This window comes from Mastomys coucha, unplaced genomic scaffold, assembly GCF_008632895.1.
Source record: "Mastomys coucha isolate ucsf_1 unplaced genomic scaffold, UCSF_Mcou_1 pScaffold9, whole genome shotgun sequence".
NCBI classification, from domain to species: domain Eukaryota; kingdom Metazoa; phylum Chordata; class Mammalia; order Rodentia; family Muridae; genus Mastomys; species Mastomys coucha.
The window spans coordinates 875,401-901,959 of NW_022196915.1; the positions used below are offsets into that span (position 1 = coordinate 875,401).

A 26,559-nucleotide genomic window follows, 5' to 3' on the forward strand; every position below is an offset into this window, starting at 1 on the left:
TGCATCCCAGAGTTGCTAACACATCGTGTTAGCACTGTTTGGAATGCCACTGGGAAGCATGGATCTATGAAAAAGGCATGGGTCAACAACAACAACAGCAAAAAGCTGTGAATTTATTTTGTTTCATTGAAATAAAAATAATAATATCCCACCAAACAAACAAACAAACAAACAAAAAAACCCTTATTAAGGCCAGAACAGAGCACTAAGCATAAGTGACAGCTGAGCTTTAAGACTACTTTCTAGTGGTTGGGGCAGGTAGTATACTTTAAATGTTCTGCCTGTCAGTTGACTATTAACTCATAAAATATTAACTCTTTTTTTTTTTTTTTGGTCATCCTGTTACATACTCTGTAGACCAGGCTGACCTCAAACCTTGAGATCCTCCAGTCTCTGCCTCCCAAGTGCTGGGATTAAAGGCATACACTACCACTACCCTGCTTAACACTAACATTTGTACATTTTATATTGAAGGCTTTGTATTAAATGCCAAAAAGGATCCATTTTTTTTTAAAGCTTTTTATTCTGTTTTACAATCTGTACACAAACCACACACACCTCACTGATAAAGGTTGAAATGATTTGTATTGTAGCTTTGTGGAGCTTTGGACTCACATTATAGAAAACTTGCCTTTAGGGATTTTGACTATTCTGAACGTGTTCACATGGGTATGCCAGCATATGCCTATAATCCTAGTTATCCAAAGGCCAAAGAAGATCTCAAGTTTATGGCTAGCCTGGGTTACATACCCCAAATAGCTAAATACTTCTAAATAGCAAAATCTTGTCAAAAACAAAACAGATGATAAAAGGCTGTCACAGCTGTCACTTCTAATGTCCCTTGCTTTCATTGGTGCTGTTTCAGATTATCAGAAAGTTTCCCTAGCTAAACTTATTCTTTGTTGGTGAATAAGTAAATGACTGTAATTTACATTGTATAAATCTTCTCTGGGCATGGCAGCTGTGGTTGATTTTGTTCCTCTGTCACAGTTTTACTTTTTTACTTGGCCTATTCTTGTGTACCCTCCCTGTCTCTTGTTGGGCAGGAGTCTGCCTCCTGGCACTGTAGTTGTGGCACACTGGGTGTGGGACTCAAGAGGCCCGCTGTAAGTGCTGGTTTTATCTTTTAATAGATAGTCTTGTTAGTGGTTGTTTAGTAGCTTGTGTGAGCCTGTGTATGAATGAGAGCCTCACCTACTCTGGTGTCATGTTTGTAACCTTTTGTAATTATACACAGACAGCTGAGTCTCCCTTACACATCGTCCCATGTCTCATCAATCAAAGCTATTGATTTTCATTGTAAATGACATTTTTTTCCATTTAAGGAGAATTCTAGGAAATGATAGTTTTTTTTTTAAAATGAGGATTTATAAGCAATAAGTCTGAATAATAGAAAATTATGTAATGAATATGTTTTAGCACTGTGTATAATTTCATTTCATGAGCCGTCGTTAGTTTGTGTACTGTATGTCCTCACCAGTTTTTAATGAATAATCTATTCATTGAAAAAATTTCAAGTTTATGTTTGATTATATAGAGCTCTAAAGTAATAAAGGCTGTAGTAGTTAGAACAATGAGTGGTGAGTTTTGCTTGCATTTTTTGTACTTGTCTACTCCATTCTGTATCTGTGGGAATTTTGGTGTGCATTCATCTTTTAGATTTCATGTCTTGATTGCCAGTAGTAGTCTTAAAATCATTGTTTCATTCATTTCTAAGTAATCATATTTCTAAATTACTTATTTATCAATAGGTTGACATGAATTTCATGAGGAAAATTCCTACAGGAGCTGAGGCATCCAATGTTTTGGTAGGAGAAGTGGACTTCTTGGAGAGGCCTATCATTGCGTTTGTGAGACTGGCTCCTGCAGTTCTCCTCTCAGGGTTGACTGAGGTTCCTGTGCCCACTAGGTAAAAAGCAGATTTTCTTTGACTGTTTATATCAGTCTACTGGGTGGAAAAATATTTGCTCTGTGCAATAGAAGCACTACTTAATTACTAATTGTTGATACTCAGCCATTATGCCAAAATGCTTTGAGTGTTAGAGTTTAAGTTATCATTCCCTTCTCTCAGCTTTTAGCTAGTTCCATTCTGGAATTTACTATGTAGCCCAGGCTAGCCTGATTCCTTATCAGGCTATAAAGAATAATTAGCAAGTTTTGTTAACCATCTGATAAACCCTGAAAAGTAGGACATCTCTGTGGTTCAATAGCATCAGAAGCTTAATCATGAGTGTGATGTGTTTTGAAAATAACTTTATTATATTTGTGTTGAAACTTTTTGTTGTTTGTTTGTTTGTTTTAGATGAAGTCTGTATGGCTCAGGTTGAATTCTTATTCTTGCAATTCCTTCTGCCTCAGCCACCTGAGTGCTAGCTTCCCACATGGGCAACTCAGCTAGGGTTTTTCTTTTTGTTGTGTTGCTTTTTTGGTTTTGTTTTTGTTTTTTAATCAGAGAGGTTGCATAGTGGCATGAAGAGGTTTAGTTGATAATGTACTGTCATGATAGATTCAGTAAGATATGAAGAATTAATAGAAATTTGACAGAAATGTACCCATTTTATGTTTTTTTTTACTACCATTTTCACTAACAATATAGTGTTGATAAGTGAAGAGAATGATTTAATTACTTTATATTTAATTTTTCATAAAATAAGAGGATGCACATTTGGGTAAGAATATTAATATTTTACAAAAGAATGAAGTAGGGCTGGTGAGATGGCTCTGCGGATAAGAGCACTGACTGCTCTTCTGAAGGTCCTGAGTTCAAATCCCAGCAACTGCAGGATGGCTCACAACTACCCATAATGAGATCTGATGCCCTCTTCTGGTGCGTCTGAAGATAATTACAGTGTAGTTATTTATAATAATAAATAAATCTTTGGGCTGACTGGAGCAAATGAGGTCCTACAAAACTCAATTCCCAACAACCACATGAAGGCTCACAACCATCTGTACAACTACAGTGAACTCATATACATAAAATAAATAAGTAAATCTTTAAAAAAAAGAATGAAGTATTGATGAAACCCACTGTTTTATATGCTAACATACAAAAACAGTTAAAATATGAATATTTGCTACTGTAGTGTTAACAAGGATACAACTAAGTACTTTTATTTAGCATTAAAAAGTAATAGGTTTGGTGTTGAAGCTAGAAATTTATGGTGTTGAGGCTTTGATCCAGAATAGTTTCAAAGTGCAGAATTTTTTGGTGTGTATATTCTGAACTATTTGATTTGACAGATGCTTACTTTCAAGAAATCAGTGTGGGATAAGGCTCAGATGGCAGATTACATACCATGCATAAAATAAAGCTCTGGGTTCAATCCCCAGCACTACATAAACCGGGTGTGGTTGGGAACACCTGTTTGGGGCAGAAGGGGAAGTGGAGGCCGGAGGGTCCAGAGTTCAAGGTTACCTCTGGTTGTATCGTAAGCTCAGGCATTCTGAGATACTCGACTCTTTTCTTAAAGAGGAATTAGTGTGGAAACAGTGAGGTGCTGCTACCCTGTAAGCCCAGCAAGAAGAGACCAACTGAGCAGTGTGATGTCAGCCTAGGTTGTCTAGTGACACCCTCTTAGGATTGTTACAACTTTGCTTGTTTTTGTCACTTCAGACCAGAGTTAGTTGTGTAATCCAGAAGGATATAAAAGATGGGAATTTTTATAGAAAAACGTTTTCTTAATAACTTTTACAGTAAGGAAGCTGGGAAAGAAATAAATTATGAATGCCTTTTGTAGTTTCATGATCTGATTTTTGCTTATTTTGTTTTAGTATTTGAAATAAGAGTTCCTGTAGCTCAGCTGAGGATGGCCTTAAACTTAGATCCTCTTTGCCTCTGCTTTCCAAGTGCTAGAATAGCAGGCCTGCCCACCACACTCAGTTAAGATCTGTTTTGAATAGAGTTACATTATTTTATTGGTACCCGTGAGTGCTTGCAAAAGTCTGAATGTTGTTTCTGTGTTTATAATAGAATAATTTTTGAAAGTTTCTGGATTTGTGTATATATGTCGCTTTTTTAAAAATCTGCATACTTTGATCTTTTCTTAGGTTTTTGTTTCTGTTACTGGGACCAGCGGGGAAGGCCCCACAATACCATGAAATTGGCAGGTCCATAGCAACTCTCATGACAGATGAGGTAATTAAAATACAGTCAAATCCCTTTGAGCTGGATAGTAAATATGTAATTGTTGTCCATTCTCTAATAGTAAAGCTTATAAAAATTATCTCTGATGTCTGTGCTATTTTATTTCATATTCACTCTTCTAACATGCCTTTGTTGAGGGTTTAAGACCTATTGCTCAGGAGTAAGCAGTTTCCAACACATGATTTTGTTGAGGCTGTAAGACCTATTGGTCAGGAATAGGTAGTTTTCAACCTATTTTGCTGCTGCTGTTGTACTTTTTACCTTATTGATTGCATTGAAATTTCAAAGTTTGTTTGGTCCTAAAATTTCAGAATTTTGTTTCTTTGGGCTTTCCTTGGAACTTCTCTGTGTCTCCTTACTTCTCTCTTGGTTTGGGGATGTCATATTTGGCTGTAACTTCTGTAGTGAGAAGTCTCCAGCAGTTCTTGCGAGACAATGCAACGCATCTGTCTGCCCAGGGCATCAGAATCCCTGGATATCTGAACCTGATCTGTCAGCTACTAATAGTTTTTCTATAATCCCTGCTATTTTCCTGGTTTAGACTCTGACATTTTAATTCAAATGATTTTCTAATTTTTATCTGTATTGATAATAACATGTTCTTGTGGGTCTAACATCTCATGATCTTCTGAAAAAAATTTTTTTTTCGAGTTGGGGTTTCTATATAGCCGAAGCATGCCTCAGACTGGCTGTATAGCCCAAGCTAGCTTTATTCTTGGCAATCTTCCTAGCTTAGCCTCTCAAGTGCTAGGATAAAGGCATGAACCATCACATTTGCTTTAAGTTCAGATCCAAATCCTTTCCTGGTATTGTCAGAGGACTTTGCTCTCTTGTGCACGCTTGCGCCCTGATACTGCCTCCCCATACTCCCTTCGCTCTGGCAGTAGCTGCTTCCTTTCTGTTCCTTGGATGAGTTTTGCTGTTTATACCCCAGTATGTTACAACTGTGACTTGTTTGACCATCAGCCTTACCAACTCTACCCGTGGCATGATTTCCCCTCAAGTATCACACCTCTGTTTTGTGTTTGTTTGCTTTTACAAAGTCTTATTGTCTAGCCCAGACTATACTCAAACTCACACCAATTCTCTTACTTCTGTGTTTAATTGTCAGGGTTATCAGTTTTTTCTGATAGGCAGACATTTTCTTGGCTCTCCATTTTTCTCTGTCAGCTTTCTGTTCTGCACTTTGCTTAATTATTTTTTGTTTGCTTGGTTTGTGTGTGTGTGTGTGTGTGTGTGTGTGTTTTGTTTGAATGTTTGTTCCTCTTGGAAGCTTGTCATTCTGGGCAGTTGTTTAACTCACTGTTCTACCTGGAAAGACTGCATGTTTTTTTTGTTTTATTTCCTTTTTTCTTTTTCTTTTTTTCTTTTTTCTTTTTTGTCACATACTGCTTTGCACCTTGCAAGTCATGGGTAACCAGTAAATATTTGTTAAACAAATAACTACTCTGTTTATAATTATTCATTCAGGATAAATAACACTTTAGTGGCAGAAATAGAATGACCTAACATTGTTATGAATTAATTTATAACAAATTGCTGTTAATTTGTGAAATGTTTTTTCTTTGTATTGAAGCATCACTTTTTTTGTTTTTTTTTTTTTTTGTTATTGATTCATCTGTTAATACTAATAATGGGCTAAGTATTGCCAGGTGGAGTGGATGCCTGCTGCTGATGAGATTTTATGTCATTTGTTTGTGTGTGTCACTTTATTTTTGTTATTTATTTAACATATGTGTATATGCAAGAGGGAGGTATGTGCACATGTTAGTACAGGTCCAATGGAGTATATAGGATTGTGTCATATCCTTTACAACTGGACTTACAGATAGCTGTGAGCCACGTAATAGTTATGGGAGCTGAAAGCAGGTCCTCTGTGGGCAGTGTATGCTGTTAACATGTACCATTGCTCTATCCCAATATTTCTGTATCTAAAGTGCATTTTAGTACAGGTAGAGTTTTCTTTCCACTGTAAAATCCTTCTGCTCAGTATCTTCTTTTTTGTAGATTTTTCATGATGTGGCTTATAAAGCAAAAGATCGAAATGACCTCCTATCTGGAATTGATGAATTCTTAGATCAAGTAACTGTCCTTCCTCCAGGAGAGTGGGATCCTTCCATACGCATAGAGCCTCCAAAAAGTGTCCCTTCTCAGGTAACAGTCTAGAGATAAACTTTTAGGAGTTATTTTCTTTTTGTAAGTTAAAAATTTTTCATGAAAAATGAAAGTTACGATTTTTATGACACAGAAGTTGCAACTATTTACAGTGGCTGTAGCTTATTGAGAACTCTTCTTTAGCGTAAATCCTAGCACTGAAAGTAAATTAGTAGAGATCAGTGGTGGTAGGTCAGAGAGGATGTACCAGTGTTACCATGCCCCCATACATCTTTATCCCAAACAGATTTGTTGATTGTTAGCTGTGTGATTGTTAGGATATTTATTCTGATACCTGAACATGTAGGTATTTATAGTCTGCCTGCTTCTTTGTTTTTTGCCTAATTTTAAGTAGATTATTGTGTAGATTTTTTTAAAAAAAAACTACATGTGCTATTACTATTACATTTGTTTCACAAAAACAAATAACTTTGGGGTACTGGTTCTTGAGTACTTTATTTAAGTAATATGAAATAATTTGTTTTTGCATGTTTTGGAAATTTCTGATATACGTTTTTGAACTATATCACTTGCCAAGTATGGGCTTTAACAAGTTGTTCTTTCTTTATGAAAATTGCCTTATGTGAGTTTTTCTTTTTTTTTTCTTAGGTCAGTTCAGTTCTGATTTATTTTGTTTGCTCATTTATCCAGATTTGAAATTTTCTCAAAAATTTAAACTGTCTTTGATTTGTAATGTTCTATCCTGACATATCTTAAATTTAGCTAATAGACTATTTATTATATTTTTCAAATAATTTTTTTTTAATGTGGATCTTTTTCTACTTCATTTCTGCTTTTAGCTGATTTACTTCACTCTTACTATCCTTCCTTAAAGAATTATTTATAATTTTGGTATATTTAATTATTTTGTTGTTTGTTTTAGATTTATTTTATTTTATATATATATGAGTATTTTGCTTGCATATATGACTATGTCCCAGAGGCATGCCTGGTACCCAGGATCAGATAACCCAAATTTGGTGTTATGCATACTTGTGAGCCACCGTGTTTATGATGGGAATTGAACTCAGATCCTCTGAAGAATAGCCAGTGTTCTTAACTGCTGAACCATCTCTCCAACCCCCATCTTTTAAAATGTTTCCTAAAAGAAAATTTTGTTTTGTTTTGTTTCAAGACAGTGTTTTACTACATAGCTTTGTGTGCCTGAAACCTTCTATGTAGCCAGACTACTTAAACTTGCAGTGTCTTGCCTTAGTGTCTCAAATACTAGAATTGTAAGCATGAGCCACTGCTTGATGCTTTATATTTTCATATTGTTTTAGATACTACTCAGATTATAATATTTAGTATGTTCCCTTGTTCTATAATGTTTTCTGTTTCCTCTTTCATCTGAGATGTACATTGGTTTTATCTTTGGCATTTTGAAGTGCGACCTTACTTTTGTAATCATGCTACTCTGTGTTAATATAATGTTGTATGTCTAGGTCCATGGGAGCCTTGGGCTTCAGGTGGCTCTTAGGACACGTCTTACTATGTCTCTCTGTTGTTCCCTGTGTATTCCATTTCCTCCTTCTTTTCATTATATGTGCTTATCTGCACATAGATATTTCTTTAGCCAGTTCTCTCTTTAGGTAACTTGAAATACTCCTTTTGTGTTAACATGGGGGAGAATATTCAGTATCTTAGAATTTTTTTTTTTGTTTTGATTTTTAAAATGAAATATAAGATGATGCTGAAGAAATTTTTGTGCTACTTTTCTAAGAAAAATACTTTAGTAGTTGGCTTTCTTTCTCTTTCCTTCTTCCTCTGTTCATCTTTTTTGAACTTGTTTTGTAGCCCAGATTGATGTTGAAGTCACAGTCGTCCTGCCTCAACCTTTTGAGAGCTAGCAGTATAGGTTTGTTGAAAAAGTAGTAACTTTAAAAATTAATGCAAAGTTTGTTCTTTGGTAGTTAACCATAGTATTCTAGATATTTTGGTGAAATTTTTTGTTCTTTGGGAGAATGTTTATATTCATAGCTAGGCTGGCTAGTGTTTTGTCAGATTAGTACAAGTTTGGGTTATTCAAGAAGAATGAGTCTTATTTGACAAAATGCTTCCATAGGCAGGACTGTAGGACATTTTCTTGATTGATACTTGATGGGTGTTGAAGGGCCTAGCTCATTGTGGGCAGTACCACCCCTGGGCTGGTGGTCTTGGATCGTATAAAAAAACAGGCTGAGCAAGCCATGAAACTCAAGTAAGCAGTGTTCCTCCATGGTCTCTGTTTCAGTTCTTGCCTTAGGTTCCTAGCCCTCCCTTCATGAAGGATTGTGATCAGGATGGAGTAGCTGAAATAATCAAGCCTTTACTCCCCCAAGGTTCTTTTGGTCGTAGTGTTTTATAACAGCAGTGGAAATTTAATAAAACAATAGCTATTGAAGAATAGAAATTTGACATGGTTTCATGAATATATCTTATAGTGCATTGATGTTAGAATATAGTGAAGAAAGCTAATTATAAATTTAAAATTTGAATAGAAGTAGATGGTAAATTATTCTAAATTTATCTCCTTTTTAATTGTTATTGTCTTACAAAGTTGTACTAGGAAATTTTTTTTCCCAGAGAGTACTTGGGTAAAATCCTCATAAGATGTAATATTCCCTCTAGCTATCTCAGATACCAGTTTTCTTAAAATTGAATTCTGAAAATATATTCTTGTGAAATTCAGGAAAAAAGGAAGATTCCTGTGTTTCCCAATGGATCTGCTCCAATGTCTGTTGACCCTCCTAAGGAGGCTGATCATCATGCTGGGCCTGAGCTGCAGAGGACTGGACGGTGGGTACAGATGTTACTTTGGGGAATTAGGCGTTGATTTAATAGAAAGGCACCAACAGTCTTTTTAACTCCTCAAGTATTTGTAACTTAATCTTGTACTTTTAGTTTTGTGTGGTTTCAAAAAATGCATTTTCTATAAGATAATATGACATTAAGGAAAATTTTCATCCATTTAAAACATTTTCAATAATATGTACTAGCCTTTATTTTAAAATAATGGAACATATACTCAGAATTATAGTATGTGGGTTTTTGGTGACCTCTACAGAAGGTTCTGAAAGGAAATATGTATCTTTTTCCAAGTTAAAGAATTATGAGATGAAAATGGAATTATACTGAATGATTTTTGTATATTGTACAAGATTTAAAATGTATGTGGACATTACTTTTTGAAAAGCCATAACTTTATATGGACAAGCATGATTAGACCCTACTATTAGCATCTGGAAACTTTATCAGAGAAATTAGAAAGTTAATTTTAGAGTAAAGAATAGAAATGTAAAATGTACTAAAGTCTGTTTAAATTACTTTGCAGTAGTTACTTGTGATAGCATGTCCATACTGTAGAGAAGTACGGCTCTTGGTGTTGCACAGGGTACTACTAGTCACTGTGGGGCCGAAGGACCTGGAGTGGAAGCTTTGTAAAATTGGAAAATCATATATACACACTGTTGACAGGAATAGCAACTAATATCTTCAATGCAGACTAAAATTCATAATCATTGACTAGAGAAGTGTAAGAACCTTTATGAATGTAACAGAATAAGATTTTACCTCTATGCTAATAGTGCTGGTCTCCTATTAGCTGTAACCATTTCTTTCTGTATTAGAGATATAGTTAGTTGCTGAGAAGTACCAGTACCTAAGATGGGTATCTTAAGCATTTGGGAGACTTCTTTGCCACCTGCTAAACAGTCAGTTGTTTATTTGATGGTGGCGATTTATTTTCTACATTGTCATTGTCATCGTCTTAATTTAAAACTGATTCTCTTTGCTATAGATTATAGAATCACTTCTACTTGTCAACATGCCTTGACGATTTATTTTAGTACTTAAAAAAGTGTGGTAAAGCTTGGAACATCCAAACCATCTATAGCTTAAATTTAATATTTATGCATATTCTTGTATTTAGTATATATATATATATATATATATAATCACACATTTCCTGAGGCATAAGACTGTTCTGAATTTCCAGTTCAGCAGTATATATTTGGTACCTTCTGCATCATACCAGGCAGGATTCAGCTAAATTGAGGTATGGCATTGAACATGAAGACTCCCTATTTCCTAGGGTGTTTATATTTTACTGGAACATTTTCAGATTAAAAATATCAAAAAAGCTTAATTTTTTTTAAAAAGTCGAAATGGTACAGCTTTGATGTTTTAATGTAAACACAGATTTTTATTCTTTCTAAAACCTCTTAGTCTTATTAATATATATACTATGTAAATATTAATACACAGAAATAGCTTTTAAGGTTTTTCTTTTTCCCAGACAGAATTATTTATATAAGTAAATAGTTAAAAGTCATAAAAGTAGTTATTAATCAACTTTAGTAGTAAAAGCATAGCATACTACATTCACACTAAGAACTAAGTAAGATATAATTGCCTTCTCTGTATTTTTGCCCAGTACCTTTCAGATCTGTATTACAGATAAAGAATAGAGTTACATTTGCACATTTACATGAATGGCTAGTTAAGTTTTGCTTATTGTATGTTTACTTGTATATATGTGCATTCAAAGTTAAAATTACTCCTATAAAGTCATTTGCCTGCAGCCTTTCAGCATATAACCCATAATATAATATTATGTTTCCTTTAACTTAATGACATGTATCTTTCCTCTGACATCATTTCATTAGAGTCAATGAGCATATCTTCTATAAGTTATACTATGATTTAAATTTTTATTGACAAAACAGTAAGCACCTACAGTTTTATGTAGCCCATAGATTTAGTTTGAACTAGTTAGAATCCTCTAGTCTACAGCTTGACGAGTTTCATCTCACCTATTTAGGCTTTTTGGTGGTTTGATACTTGACATCAAAAGGAAAGCACCTTTTTTCTTGAGTGACTTCAAGGATGCATTAAGTCTGCAGTGCCTGGCCTCGATTCTTTTCCTATACTGTGCCTGTATGTCTCCTGTAATCACTTTTGGAGGGCTGCTTGGAGAAGCTACAGAAGGCAGAATAGTGAGTACAAAAGATTGGTAGTGGCCAGGCTCCCAGCTCCTCAGAGGCAAGTGTCTTGTATGCATTTGTCTCACTATTCGTGCTTGTATTTGAAGAGTCTCCCCACAGCATTAACCTGTCCCCAAGCAGACTTCCCCCAAAGGTAATTGCTGTGGAAAACATGGGGAAGACATTTGAACAGGAGAAGATGCACAGTTGAGGTAAAAATAAATAAATAAACAAAAAACCAAACAGTTTTATCCTACCTTGCTTGATGAAATGGCTATAAATTGAGTAAGACTTCCATTGCCTTCTGGGGGATGTGTGGGTTGTGGGAGAGATGCTATGGGTGGGTCATGGTGGGAAATTTACCCATGGGAGTCTTCATCCTGTTTCCTGTTAGTTATCATATGGTCAGGGTTATGGCCCCAGCTGGTGACTGAGCTGAGACCGTTCAAAACAGCAGAATGTAGCTGTAGAGAGGGTGGGATTTTAAAGTTATATTTATTTTCATTTTGCTATTAAATCTGTCTGAAAGTTGCCAAAGCTTTTATTTGTAATTGAATATGGCCTCCCTTTTTTTTCATGTGGATGTAGAATCCTGTTTGCTGTATACATGCTGATACCATGCTAGGAACTGATTCTTTATAAAATCTTGAATGGCATATTATGGGAGGTGTAAATATATTTTAATGGCATATGGAAGACATTAGTTATAATTCCTGATTTCTTAAGTTTTTAATAATATTTACTATTTAAAGAAATTTTGTATTTTTATAGGTAAAAGGTTAAAAACAATAGCTAAACCTAAATGGCAATAGTTATTCAATTATAAAGGCATATCTTTTTTAGGACATGAGGTTAAAACCTAAAAAGTAAAATTTTCTAATTCTGAATTTATTTTTTGTTAGATTCCTTTTTACCTTTCCTTTTAATCATTGTTTCAAATATACATGTTTTAAATTGTTTTATATACTGTCAAAAGTAGTGCTTGTAACTCTGCCATGCCCTGTTGAAATGTGGCTTAGCTATTAGCTCTTAGAAATACTGCTGCTTGGCTCATGGACTGTCACTGCCTGTCTTCTACTTCTGCCCTTTGACACCATGTGTCTGAGATTGTGTTTGGCACTAGAGTAGGGAGAGAGACAAGTGTAGTGGGGACAGCCTAACTGGAAAGATGGGAAATGGTAGCCTGTATTTGTTGGACTGTTGTGAGAAAGGAGAGCTGTGGAAATTGAAGTTACAGAAATGAAGAAAACAAGCATTTTAGAGGAAACAGTATGAATGTGAGGTGGTTTGTTTCCAGTGACTATTATAGAAATGGCATTTTAGGGAACTCATTTTTAGAGGTTATATAGTAACAGAAAAAAGTATAAATATTGGACCACTCATATGTCCTTGAGGGTTGAAGTTGAGGTTTGATTATAGGGAGAGAAGGAAAGGTGGAAAGTTAGCTGATTTATAGAATAGAAGGAGTAAATTGGCCCAGCAAATTAGACAGCCAGAGCCTTAGGATGAAGAGGGTGGATGTAAAGCAGTTCCACACTGGGGAAAGGCAGCTTGGGGGTCTTAAGTGGCTGTGCTGTACAGTGGGTAGGGAGAGTAAAGGCAGGGTTTCTGGTGGTGGTGTCTACATTTTTAACCCACAACTTGGGGAGGGGCCTCTAGTTTGTATTCACCTGCTTCAGTTGAGTTTTGTCATGTCCTTTTCAGTTTTTGCTTTCTTTTTCTGAATTTCATGTAGACGCTTTCACCTTTAACTCAAACTCATCCTAATCTCAATTTTAAAATGTACATATTTTAGTAGAATTAAGGAGTTGGTGATGAGGACCCGTGTTTTGTAGTAAAACCCTATTTTTCAAAAAGAAAACATTCTTTACATTTAACATGTTATTAATATGGTTGTTCATTTTTTTCCATGTTGACAATAGTTCAATTTTATTTTATTTTGCTACTTTGTGATTTTGTTTTAGATGATGGTGTTAGAATTGATGGTGAGAATTACAGCATTTGTGTAATATGCCCTAAGTAATAGACAGGGTTTGAAGGTGCCTGTACAAATACTAGTAGAGTTATAATTACCATCACTCTCACTTAAAAGTGACAGAGCTTAGACTGGAAACAAGTTGTCCCACAGCTGCTCTCCAGGACCTAGCCCTGCAGGCTTTCAGGGAAGCCCTGTTCTTGCCTGCTGTTGTGCTGTCTCTTCTTTCAGGACCTTTGTTTCTTACTCCTTCTTGTCTTCCCTTTACCAATCCTGGGCTTTCTCCTTTCTGGATAGCATATCCTAGTTGGCCTTGATGTTTGGGAATGGTAAATTCTTTTCCTTTTTCTCTGACCTTACCCTTTGTCTAGTGGCATAGTATATTGTCATTGCTTTACCATCTAACCTCATATTGCCAGGCTATAATGCCAATAGTGAAATCCAATATTACTATACCTTACTCACTAAACTCCTCTGAGCTATTGTTCTATTTTATCTCATTTTGATGGGCTTTAGTGATAAAATACCTATTTATTGTTTTAGTGAATTTTTTACATACCCCCTCATCTACCTTGTTTATGTTACCTATATCATTTTGAAGTAAATCAATTAAAGCTATCATTCTAATTTTCAAAAAGTATATGGAAAGTTGCTTTTATAGAGAACAGTGAGAAGGGGTCACACATATACCTTCCTTTTAATCACCATATTGAGTAATGTGCTTTTTATTTTCAGAATAAAAAATATTTCATTCATATAAAACTAGTAAAAATAACACATGCTTTTCTGCTTGCATAGGCTTACAAATAAAGCAGCACAGATGAAGCTGAAGCCCCATGTGTCTCCCTTTGCGCCTTGTGTCTTACTGTATCAAGTGTTGAATTAAGGATGATAACCAAAAGTTCAATTAAATATGCAAAATAAAGCAATTTTCTTGATGTACTTCATATATTTGTAATTTTCCATATACATGACTTAGTTTTAAAGCACAATATTGTCTTTGCTTTGATTTTGTAACTACTTGGCTGGTATCCATGTTTTCAGATGTCTTATATGTGCTATAGTAGATTAGAGATAATTTTTTGATGTGTTGCTTTTGTTCCTTTTCCCCTTAAACAGAGTGCAATAGAGTCTCTTTTTGGAGCATCATTAACTGGGATTGCCTATTCATTGTTTGCTGGGCAACCTCTAACAATACTGGGGAGCACAGGTCCAGTCCTAGTGTTTGAAAAAATTTTATTTAAATTCTGTAGGTAAGTAGAAATTCTCATCCCCTATGTTTGTATACCTGTTAATTATGTATTTCATTGTACTGTTTGTGAACAGCATTTAGTTGTATTAACAATATCTGTGTATCTTCAGTGTCTTTGGGTTTTTTATGTGGCTGTCCTACCAAGGTTCCTACTACCATTCCACCCAAGTAATTTAGAAATGAAGAAAATAACATTGGCCATCAGTGCTAATTTGGTGGATTGGAGTACTGATAAGCAAATCATTTGAGGAATAGTAAAAATCTTAAGTGCTAGCAAAATTAAACCAGTAAGATGTTTATCTGAACTGTTTCTTACAGAAGAAGTTTACAGTGAAGTAGATCCTGAAAGCCAAGTGCTCAAAGCCATCAACTTGCAGGGTTACTGTCTATGGCTAGGCTGTTGGGTATCATGGGCATACTATAGGTAATAGATTTTGAATTCAGCATTAACAATATTGTTTCCTATATGACATGTGCACTTGAGTTTTTTATTCTGAAACAATGTAGACATTTGAATATTCGATTGTTGTAATTCTCTTGTTCTGGTTCTCTGCTCACTGGTTAACCTGCTTATAATTTTGATGTGGCATGCTCCACTGACTAGTAATCATGAAATGACTTAAAGTATAGCCTTTTTTTTTTGTTTTTTGTTTTTTGTTTTTTGTTTTTGTTTTGTTTTGTTTTTTTTTTGTTTTTTTTTTTCAAGACAGGGTGTCTCTGTGTAGCCCTGGCTGTCCTGGAACTCACTCTGTAGTCCAGGCTGGCCTTGAACTCAGAAATCCACCTGCCTCTGCCTTCCAAGTACTGGGATTAAAGGCGTGCGCCACCACCGCTTGGCAAAGTATAGCCTTTTATATATAAAAGTATAGCCTTTCTTACTTGAAATTAATTTTGTAGGCATAGTAGCAGCAAGATATTGGGGTAGTGGTATCTTTACCCTACTCACATATACAGATTCTTTATTTTCAGAGAAAACCAGTCATGGTTGTTTTTAATCTGTCATTTGTTCCTATAGCTGATTGCTAATGTGAGGTCTAATGGTTTTATCTCTTTATTGCCTAGCATATTTTTAATGTAAATCTTTAATAAAGTAACCAAATATCCAGTTGAAGCAAAAGACGCAGCTTCATCTAATCATTACTTGGCAATTTGGTAATTGCGATTTTTAAAGGGATCCTGTGTTTTTACTGTTTGTTATGAAAAATGTTAGGGTGCAAATCTGTATGTACATGGTGATCATGTCTCCACTTATATTTCAAAACAGAGATTATCACCTTTCCTATCTATCATTAAGAACCAGTATTGGTCTGTGGACTTCTTTCTTGTGCATTGTATTGGTCGCAACAGATGCAAGCAGCCTTGTTTGTTACATTACTCGGTTTACAGAAGAAGCTTTTGCGGCTCTCATTTGTATCATATTCATCTATGAAGCTTTGGAGAAACTCTTTCATTTAGGAGAAATATATGCATTTAATATGCACAACAACTTGGATGAATTGACAAGTTACACGTAAGTGCTTCTATTTCATCCTTATTGTACTGGCTGGTTTTGTGTGCCAACTTGACACAGGCTGGAGTTATCACAGAGAAGGGAGCTTCAGTTGGGGAAGTGCCTCCATGAGGTCCAGCTGTGGGGCATTTTCTCAATTAGTGATCAAGGGGGTAGTGCCCCTTGTGGGTGGTGCCATCCCTGGGCTGGAAGTCTTGGGTTCTATAAGAGAGCAGGCTGAGTAAGCCAGGGGAAGCAAGCCAGTAAGGAACATCCCTCCATGGCTTCTGCATCAGCTCCTGCTTCCTGACCTTCTTGAGCTCCAGTCCTGATTTCCTTTGGTGATAAACAGTAATGTGGAAGTAAGCTGAATAAACCCTTTCCTCCCCAACAAGTTTCTTGGTCATGGTGTTTGTGCAGGAATAAAAACCCTGACTAAGACACTTGTGTTAAAATATTTTCTTTTCTAAGATACCAGAGCATAAAAAAGATGGATTTTTTTTTTTAAGAGTTGGGCATAGTGGTATACACTTCTAAATTTTTAATTCTAGTACTCAGGAGACTGAGGCAAGAGGAAGTACCATAAGCTAAAGGTCCACCTGGGCTACATAGCAAAAAGAAAGAAATGGAATTTTTGCAACGTAGTATTCATTGTATTTAGCTGTATCTGGTAATTGAAATATTTATTTCAGATGAAATTTTGGTAAAACATTCACGGGTAAAATTATAGTTGATGAAGTTTATTTACTTTTGTTTATTAATGTAATTAACAACTTTATATAGTCTAGAGTTACCTGGGAAAAGAGTCTTGATATGATACTGTCTAGATCAGGTTGACCTTATGAGCATGTCTGTAGAAGACTATCTTGATTACATTGAGGTAGGAAGACCTGACCAACTAAGGGGTAGCACCATTCCCTATGAAGGGGATCTTGGAAGTGAGTGTATATGCTTTTTGACTATGGATGCAACATGCCTAACTTCTTCAAGCTGCTGGCACAATGACTTCCCCTTAGTGACAGACCTGGAAGTATGAGCTAAAATAAACCTTTCTCCCCATGTTGTTTTTGTCATGGTATTTTACTAGAGCAATAGGAAATGAAACTAATACAACTGAAGTGTGTGGTCTTCCGTTGGAGTTGGGTTGGCAAATTTAGATGTTATTAGTCAGGGTTCTCTAAAGGAACAGAGCTGATAGAATGAAAAAATGTATATGTCGGGGTGTGAGGGGAATGGGAGTGATTACTAGTTTGATATATAGGATCCATTCTGCAATGGAGAGGCTGAGAATCTATAGTCATTCTGTCTGAGAGGCTGGCTGTCTCATCAGTCCTGGGTGGTGCTGGAGTTCTGGAGAATTTCTGTAGGGCTGCTGAACTTCATTGTACCTTGGAATCTGGAAGATTCTAATATCAGGACCACCTCAGAGACATGGAGTGCAGGCAAGCAGGCAGAAAGCAAAAGATTTCCTTTTTCATGTCCCTTTATCTCAGCTGCCCCCAGAAGGTGCTGCCCATATTTAGAATGAGTCTTCCTGCCTCACATAATCTGTTCTAGTGAAGACTAGAGTATCCAGCAGTTTGTGTTTTAGTTAAATCCCAATATAGTCAAGTTGACAACCAAGATTAACCATCACAATTGGCAATCTATGTTCTATGTACTTTACCGTATTTATTAATCAACTCTTAGATATATGGAAAGATATAGTGTATATACTTTTTGTACTCAAGTACTCCTCACATTTTATATTATTATGTTGTTAATTTATAGAATGTTCAACAAATGTTCATCCTTACATACAGTATACTGCTATCAAGAAAGGTATTTCATTAGTACTTTTTTATGTCACTGGAGATGGAACTCAGAGCTTTGTGTATGGTAGTAGGCAAGCTTTATCACTAAACAACTCCAGCCTTTCATTTGATTATTTTTAAAAGATAAGGTCTCACTCTATATTCCTGGTTGATCTTGATCTAGCTACATAGACCTGGTTGGACTCGAACTCTGCCTTCTTCGTTCCATTCAATTCATTTTGTTTTTGCTTTCTTGGGGGGTGGGATTTTTATACATGAGCACTATATTAACAGCATTTCTACCCAATCCTTTTGTCCTCTAACCTTTCTTATGTCCATCTCTTATTAACTACTATTTTTACACACACACACATATATCTGTATATGTGTATCAGTCATACATGCTGACACACATCTGTATATTAGATATAACCTGCTGACTCCAGTTAATACTTATCAAATCTATATGTGTTTAGGTCTGACCATTTGTATAACCTATCAGGGGATTTGTCTCTGTCAGAGACTGAGTCTCCCTCTCTTTACTGCCATTAGTTGTCTGTGGCTCTTCTTCTAGAGGTAGGGTCTTGTGAGATTGCCTTCATCCACAATCTCTACCAGTGTCACTGTGTAGGTCTTGACTGTCTTACCTGTGTAGGACTTTGCTGTCTTATATAGAATTTAGGATGTTCTGGTCCTCTGGCTTTTATAGTCTTTCTCCTCTTTTGTAATATTCTCTGAGCTGTTGGTGTGCAGGTTGTGTTGTAGATATATCAATTGAGGATAGACACCTCACAGTCATTTGTTCTTTGCATTTAATCTGTTGTGGTTCTTTGTAATGAGCTCTGCTGCAAAAAGATGTTTCTTTGATGAAGGTGGAAATTACACGTAATTGGATATAAGAATTTCTAGAATGTAACTAAAAATTGTTCTGGTTTAGGAAAGTGGCAGTAACTGCCTCTCAAGTTCATGACCTCATCAGCTGAAGGTTGTTGGCTAGGTTTAGAGTTCTTGATATAAATCTCCTCTGATTGAATGGGAAATGAGAATTTTAAACTTTAAAATAAAAGAAGATTTTGAAAGTCATATGTAGTGGTTATGAAGAGTTGCAGATATTGGGGTTGGGGAGGTGGCTCAGTGGCTAAGAGCACTGGCTGCTCTTCTAGAGGACCTGGGTTCAATTCCCAGCACCCACATAGCAGCTTCCAATTGTCTGTAATTCTAGTTCCAGTGGATCTGATACTCTCACACAGACATACATACAGGTAAACATCAAAGCACATAAAATAAAACTAAAACCGTTTCTAAAAGTTGGAGATACATAAAATGAAAGTCAAATGCTGTTGAAGTCAGATCTGCCTAGGATGCCCTCGTTTCTAACAATTACGTGTGATGCAAATGTAGCACTCCACTCCATTGACTTGCAAGGAGAAATGTAAGCATGAGAACACAAAAGTGTACTGGAGAGATGGCTTAATGAGTCAACTGTGCTTGCTGTCAGAACTGACACCAGAGTCCATTTTCTAGGACCCACATGATAGAAGGAGAGAACTGATTGCTAAAAGTTGTCATCATTTAACCTTTACCTAAGTGTGGTGGTGTGCCTTCTTTTCCCACAATAAATAACATTCAAAACATTGGGGTGGGGCAGTCTGGGTATGGTGGCTCATGTCTGTAAACCTAGCATCTAAGAGTCAAGAAGATCAGGAACTCAAAGCCAGCCTCCCATTGGGATTGCAGGGCTAGTTACAAAAGGCAAGCAAACTCAAAATAAACAAAAACAAAAGACAAATAGGCCATCTTTCTTGGCCCCAAGCCACAGATCCTTTCCTCTTCCCTCAGTCCTTTTTTATACCCTTGTTACCTTCTTTGCACAGTCTTAGCCTTGGGCAAAGTAAGAAGGGGTCTGAAAATTATTGTATGAACACTCCCCTATCTGAAAACACTAGACACTTTGATGCCCAGTCTCACATGTAATGTCTTTTTGTGCTTGGTATTTTGGCATTTACAAAGTGGTAGCTGAATTAGTTATGGACTGCTTTCGGATTTTTATCATCTCCTATCACATCTGAATGTAAAACTCATTTATTTGTAGAAGAGTGAGAATTACTGGCTAAGAATGTAGGTAGTGATTCATGCCTAAGGCTCTGGGTTCCATTGTTCAGGCTGCCTAATTAGCAAAGGATGACTTTGAACTCTTAGTCCTCCTGCCTGTACCTCCAGGGTGCTGGGATTGTGGTGTGTGCTAAGCATGAGTTTAAGATCAAAGACAGCAGAAGTACAGCAGTGGTGCTGTGGGTTTGTTGGAATGTGTGTGTGTTATTGGAGCATAAAGAGACCAAAGTTCACCCTACTCTGCAGAGCTGGTTCCAGGACAGGCAAGGCTACACAAAGAAACCCTGTCTTGAACTTGAGAGCAATGTAGAGCTGTGGAGGCAGGCCAAGGAGATAAGATTGGGGTAAAAGTCTTGCTGTAAATGCGGTATCTTTTTTATCCTTCCCACATGTTATGACCAATCATTGTTATTAAGTAATTTGTCATTGACAGACTTTTTTTTTTCCTCCTTTTTCCTCTTTCTGCCTCCACTGCAGAAGACAAGGTCTTTCTAAAACTCTTGATTTGGAGTACCCTGTAACACACCACCATGGCTTCAGACTTGGGGTACCCTGCTTCTGCTTTCTATTTCATCTCCTACTCTGTATGTTTGCTATGTGGAAGGAATGCTGAGATGTTTACTACCCTGTGCAATTGATTTAGAAAAAAATAAAAATTAAATGTAGGATCCTTAAAAATTTATTTTGTTTATTTTTCAGATGTGTATGTGTTGAGCCATCTGACCCTAGCAATGAGACTCTAGAACTGTGGAAAGAAAAAAATGTGACAGCAGACAGTATTTCCTGGGCAAACCTTACTGTTTCTGTAAGTATATTACAGATTGGGAAGTATCTTAGGTCCATGGGAACCTGGCTTTTATCTCTGCCTGTTTTGTTTTAGAGATGGTCTTACACAGTAGCCTGTACTGGCCTAGAATTTATAGCAGTCTTCATGTCTCAGCCTCCCCTGAAAACGTGTAAGATCCCTCTCAGAGCTGGAATTTCAGGCATTTTTAAGCACCCAATGTGGATCTCTGGATCTTGTACCTGTGAGCTATTTTTGCAGCCTCTGTTGTATTTGTTTTTTTTAAATGATGTGTCAGGCCACAGACCAGTGTTCTTAGCCTTCCTAATGCTTCAACCCTTTAATACAGTTGCTGACCACTAGCCACAAAATTATTTCATTGCTACTTCAAACTGTAATTTTGCTACTGTCATGAATCATAGTGTAATATCTGATGTATGACCCCGGTGAGAGTCTTAACCTACAGGTTGAGATCTGCTGCCTTATACCTAGGGCTGCACATGTGCTAGGCAAGTGCTTTACTACTGAGCTATAGCACCAGACCAGAATGTGGTGTTTTCACTAAATTTTTTTTTTTTTTTTTTTGTATTTTCAAGACACTAAAATTTTAATAACCACTTTGCTACTCATGAAAGGCCATGTTTTAATCAAATCAGAGCTAAATTGATTGCCTTCTATTCCTTTTCTAGGGAGTGGGTGATGGGTTAAGTCTCATTTATTCTAGGTTGGCATCAAATTATAAATAGCTGAGACTCACCTTGAATTCCCTGCCCTGCTTTACTTTGAGAGAGATAAGGATTATAGGTGTTTGCCACCATTCCCAGCTCCGGTTGTCTTTTAAGGCAGTGCTTTATCCATGCTCCATTCAGCATCTGTAGAGACTACAGTAGTGATTTTCTGTCTGATGCTTTTACTTAAACCATCTATTTGAGCACTGCAGTAGTGGCCTACAGGGATGTACAGGAAACATTTCAGAGTTAGCATTCATCATGAGCCTTCTCTAAATAGAACATGCAGTAGAAAGAAAGGACAAAGTTGGTGAAATGTTCTTTGAGTGATTTTAATAGGGATATTATAATATCTCTAATTGATGATGTGGTATACTTAGCCTAACAGAAGCTCTCTAGGTAAAGCATGAAATTGACATCTTAGATTCAGCCTTGTTCATGAGTACTCTTGAATACTTGATAATCTCCATCTCCTTCCCTTTCTTGCCCATTCAGGAGTGTAAGACCTTCCATGGTATGTTTGTGGGATCAGCTTGTGGGCCTCATGGGCCTTATGTTCCTGATGTGCTCTTCTGGTGTGTCGTCTTGTTTTTCACGACGTTCTTTCTGTCTTCATTCCTCAAGCAGTTTAAGACCAAGAGGTATTTTCCTACCAAGGTAACTGGATTGAATTTTGGTAATACTTATATTTTCATTTACTTGATTTATTTCAAAGCAAGAATTTATTATGTAAAGTTAGTACTTTATGCTAAATAGCTAAAAGAAATTCCTTTTAGTTAAAAATAATATTGGCCAGGCATGGTGTCACATGCCTTTAATCTTATTACCTGGGAGGCAGACACAGACAGATCTCTGAGTTTTGTGGCCATCCTGGTCTACAGAGCTAGTTCCAGCACAAAGAAACCCTGCCACTCATATATATAATATCTGAGCACATAGGAGGCAGGTAATAGTACTATGAGAAAGTGGAAGGTAGTTGTGATGTTGTGACTTGTTTTTTATGTTTTGAGGATGAGATGGACATAAGCTTATATATCATTGGTAATTATTAAAAGTCTCATCCATGTATTAGTGACATATTTTATGAGAATGATTGAATTATATAGAAAGGATAGGCAGTAATCCTACGTCTATATTATTGTAACCCCTCTACTATAGGTGCGATCAACAATCAGTGACTTTGCTGTATTTCTCACAATAGTAATAATGGTTGCAGTTGACTATCTTGTAGGAATTCCATCTCCTAAACTTCATGTTCCTGAAAAGTTCGAGGTAAGTATTAAAACAAGTGGCTATTTGGTTTTGGAAGTACCAAACTAGTTAGTGAGGAAAGGGTTTGAACCCAGGACCTTGTTCTTATTAGACAAGAGCTCTTATGAACTGCACTCTTCAATTTTCCTTTTGCATTGACAAATATAAATTTAAATTTTAGTATCTCTTGTCCTTCAGAGTACAAAGTCCTCTAATTCATATCTACAGTGTTTTTTTCTAAAAATCAGTTTCATGTTACATCATTGAAATGTGTTTGAATCTGATAAGGTGCCAGATTTTTGTCAATAGTTGTTTGAGTCAATTCTGACTCATGGTATGTTGCCATGACCACTGGCTTCCAGAATCTAACACAAGGTACTTTAGGAGTTGGTAACAGACAGATTTATTTCACCATAGGTAGTGCACATGGGGTCGTGTTAAAGTGTCATTCTAGCTTACTTATCTGTCTCTGCATGCCAAACCTTGTCAAAACACGTTCTCTAAGATGGGCAATGTGGTGCATGTCTGTAATTCTAAACTGAGGAAGTTGAAGCAGGAGACTTGTGAGTTTGAGTCCAGTGTGGACTAAATACTGAGTTCCAGGCTGAAGACTGCATAGCACCACCTTGTCTTTTTATAATAAACAAATTCAAACAAACAAAACCGAAAGTTCAATTCCCAAATTGTCTTTGACTAGTAAACCTCTGTTTATAATTCTTTAGCAGTTGAGCTTGCCCAGGTGGTCTGGTCAGTAGGCCTTACACTTTTTATGTGTTTAGTCATCTAGTGGCTTTGTTGGGGGCAGTCTAGCTTCATTTACTGATGCGGAGTGAAACATTTGGAGTGTCAGTCTTTCTCTTCCCTGCTTCTATTTTGTGTCTTCCCTGAAAGGAACTGTATTCAACAGCACAGTTATCATCTTAGGACTTGGAGAGGTTAAGAAGAAACTTCAAGTTTAAATCCAGAATTAAAAACCATACATGTCACTTTGGTCTTAATTTGTATATGTCTTAATTAGGTTTCTTTGCTGAGAAGAGACACCATGACCATGCCCAGTCTTAAAAAGGAAAACATTTATTTGGGGCTGGCATACAGTTCAGGGGTTTTTAGTCCATTATTGTCATGATGAGAACTTGGCAGTGTGCCAACAGACATAGTGCTAGAGGAGTTGAGAATTCTACATCTTGGTCTGCAGGTGGCAGGGAGAGACTGGGTACTCCACTGGCTGTGTAGCTTGAGCATAGGAGACCTCAAAGCCTGCTCCCATAGTGACACGTCTCCTCCCACAAGGCCACATATCCTAATAGTAGCATTCCCTTTGGGCCAAGCATTCAAACACATGGGTCTCTGGGAGCCATTTCTATTCAAATCACTACCACAGTGTATTAAGTTACAAGATTGTCTTGAATTGAAGAAGAGGGAATAGATGGTACTGTAGATAAAGAGTGGGCGAGTCCCATGACAAGGGCATACTTGTAGGCACAGGATAAATTTCTTCTGTCTTCGTGAATAATTTACACATCCTAATCCAGCCTCTTTTTTGTTCCTTGGTATTTTATGGAATAGATCCACTAATGTGCTGTGGAAATTTAATACAATAAAGAAATGAAACCTTTTTTCTTATTTTTAAACTTTAATAGCCTACTGATCCAAGTAGGGGCTGGATCATAAGCCCTTTGGGGGATAACCCTTGGTGGACCTTACTAATTGCAGCAGTTCCAGCTCTTCTTTGTACCATTCTCATCTTTATGGATCAGCAGATCACAGCTGTGATCATCAACAGAAAAGAACACAAACTCAAGGTAATTCTAATTCTGAAAGCCTTTTTTTAAGGACCTGCCATAATTTCCATAATATTCTTCCTTATAATTAATAGGGAATTTTAATATGAAGGAACAATCTAGACTTACGAGTGTTCATTTCCCTCTTCAGAAAGGAGCTGGCTATCACCTTGACTTGCTCATGGTTGGTGTCATGTTGGGAGTCTGCTCTATCATGGGCCTGCCGTGGTTTGTGGCTGCAACAGTATTGTCTATAAGTCATGTCAACAGCTTAAAAGTAGAGTCTGAATGTTCTGCTCCAGGGGAACAGCCCAAGTTTTTGGGGATTCGTGAACAGCGGGTTACAGGACTGATGATTTTTATCCTGATGGGCCTCTCTGTGTTCATGACTTCAGTATTAAAGGTAAACCCCTTGTGGCAGTGTTCAACAATCTTACTTAACATTTATACTTAGTTGTAAAGAAATAAAACATTGAAATATGTGTGAGTATATAAGATCAGCTTTTTTTCCCTGTAATTTAAAATCCATAGAAGTTTAAAAATACCATTTGGCAGTGTTTTTTATGCGGGTTTGTAAATTATAGCCTATCATCCATTAGTTACAGTCTGCAATTGGAAGAAGTTAATCAACAGGTGGTTAGACCATAGTACTAAAATTAATCAAATAATATGTAAGAAAGTTGGTTTCTTTAAAGTACTGTTAATGAACTATGAACTTAATATGTTCTTTATACATAATATGTTTCCGGATACAGCACATTAAGTGAAAGTTGGAAATAAACACTAGAAAAAAATAAAACAAAAGCAAGACTACCAATGAAGCATATAAGAAATTTTGTTGATCACATTTTTCTTATTTCCACATTTTGCAGATGTATATCCCTACAGAAAATACTGGTTAAAAAAACCTATCTTGTAGCAAAGTATCTAGTCTGAAAGTTTTTACTTATCATGTACAAATCCAGTTCCATACTTGTTTTTGCTGTTTTATTTTTGTTTTAAAGAAAATGGTTGAATAAAAGGTTACACCATTTCTAAAATTAAAGAGACCTGTGTGTATTAACTTTAAAGGATATTCGTTATTGTTGGAATTCCTTGGGCTTATTTTATGGACTTTTTGCCAGCCTCTTTAAATACCAAGTGTCTATGGACTCTTACAGTGCCCTTAGGCACAGGACGGAGCAATAAATAGGGTACAGTGTTGTTTTCATGTAGGAACTCCACAACCTGCCAATGAAATTGATAGGTAAACTGACTTAGCAATGCTGTATAGTTCTGATTGTATTTTAAAGGAACTTGGAGACAAGAGAAGTATTTTATGTATTCCTTTGGGGGTGATGGCCCATTGAAGCTCTTTTAAAATTTCCCCTTACATCTTTTCTAATGAATTTTATGTTGCATACAAAAATAAAACTCAACTCAAACATGAAGAGAACTCTAAAATAAAACTCAGGCTCCATATTGACTTTTCACTTTTCAAAAACAATTCTTCATAGACAGTTCTTTCAACTTAGTGATTTAAGAAAAAAAAAATGTGTGTGTGTGTGTGTGTTCCTGTGTACACATGTACAATACTGGTAATATGAAAGTCAGAGAACAATTTTTAAGAATCAGTTTCTGCCTTCTGTAATGGGCTTCAGAGACAACACGAACGTTTGTCTGGCTTACATAGCAGGGCTTTGACTTATTTACTCTGGTAGTGTTGGGTATGGAGGCTCATGTCTATAGTCCTAGCACTTGGGCAGGTGTAGGGTGCAGATGGGACTAAGACAGAATTGTAAGTTAGAGCTAGCCTGGATTACATAGTGAGTTCCAGGCTACGTCATGCTCAGTATCAGACCCTGCCTTGAAGTAAAAGGGCAGGTAAGATGGATGAGTCAGTAAGGGCACTTGCTTGATGCCGGGTTTGACAAGATTACTTTCATGCCCAGAATGTACATAGTGGAAGGAGATCTGATTACTGGAAGTTTTCCTTTGATCTGCACATACACATCAAGACGTGCATGCGCTTGTATGTAGGCATGCACACGCGCAGGCACGCATGTGCGCACACACACACATACACACACACTAAGGAAGAAAGGAAGTTAGTTATTCTGGTAGTTATCATCATTGTAACCTTAAATATT

At 36.5% G+C, this 26,559-nt stretch overlaps 1 protein-coding gene across 5 annotated transcripts in view; it reads left to right on the forward strand.

Moving 5' to 3' along the window:
* Slc4a7 (solute carrier family 4 member 7) overlaps positions 1–26,559 on the forward strand; it is an 89,137-nt gene that overhangs the window by 44,853 nt on the left and 17,725 nt on the right. For 4 of the 5 annotated variants that reach the window (XR_004116330.1, XM_031362281.1, XM_031362279.1 and 1 more), the window contains exons 8-19: positions 1,752–1,909; positions 4,051–4,138; positions 6,155–6,301; positions 8,973–9,079; positions 11,103–11,277; positions 14,360–14,493; positions 15,757–16,002; positions 20,586–20,691; positions 21,894–22,055; positions 22,557–22,670; positions 24,290–24,451; positions 24,582–24,833. Coding sequence is in view for 4 of the 5 variants with exons in the window: in XM_031362281.1 (XP_031218141.1) it covers positions 1,752–1,909; positions 4,051–4,138; positions 6,155–6,301; positions 8,973–9,079; positions 11,103–11,277; positions 14,360–14,493; positions 15,757–16,002; positions 20,586–20,691; positions 21,894–22,055; positions 22,557–22,670; positions 24,290–24,451; positions 24,582–24,833 (1,851 nt within the window). In the remaining variant the exon portion in view is untranslated. Of the gene's footprint in view, positions 1–1,046; positions 1,107–1,751; positions 1,910–4,050; positions 4,139–6,154; positions 6,302–8,972; positions 9,080–11,102; positions 11,278–14,359; positions 14,494–15,756; positions 16,003–20,585; positions 20,692–21,893; positions 22,056–22,556; positions 22,671–24,289; positions 24,452–24,581; positions 24,834–26,559 lie in introns of all 5 variants that reach the window. The other variant, XM_031362282.1, reaches the window with a different exon arrangement.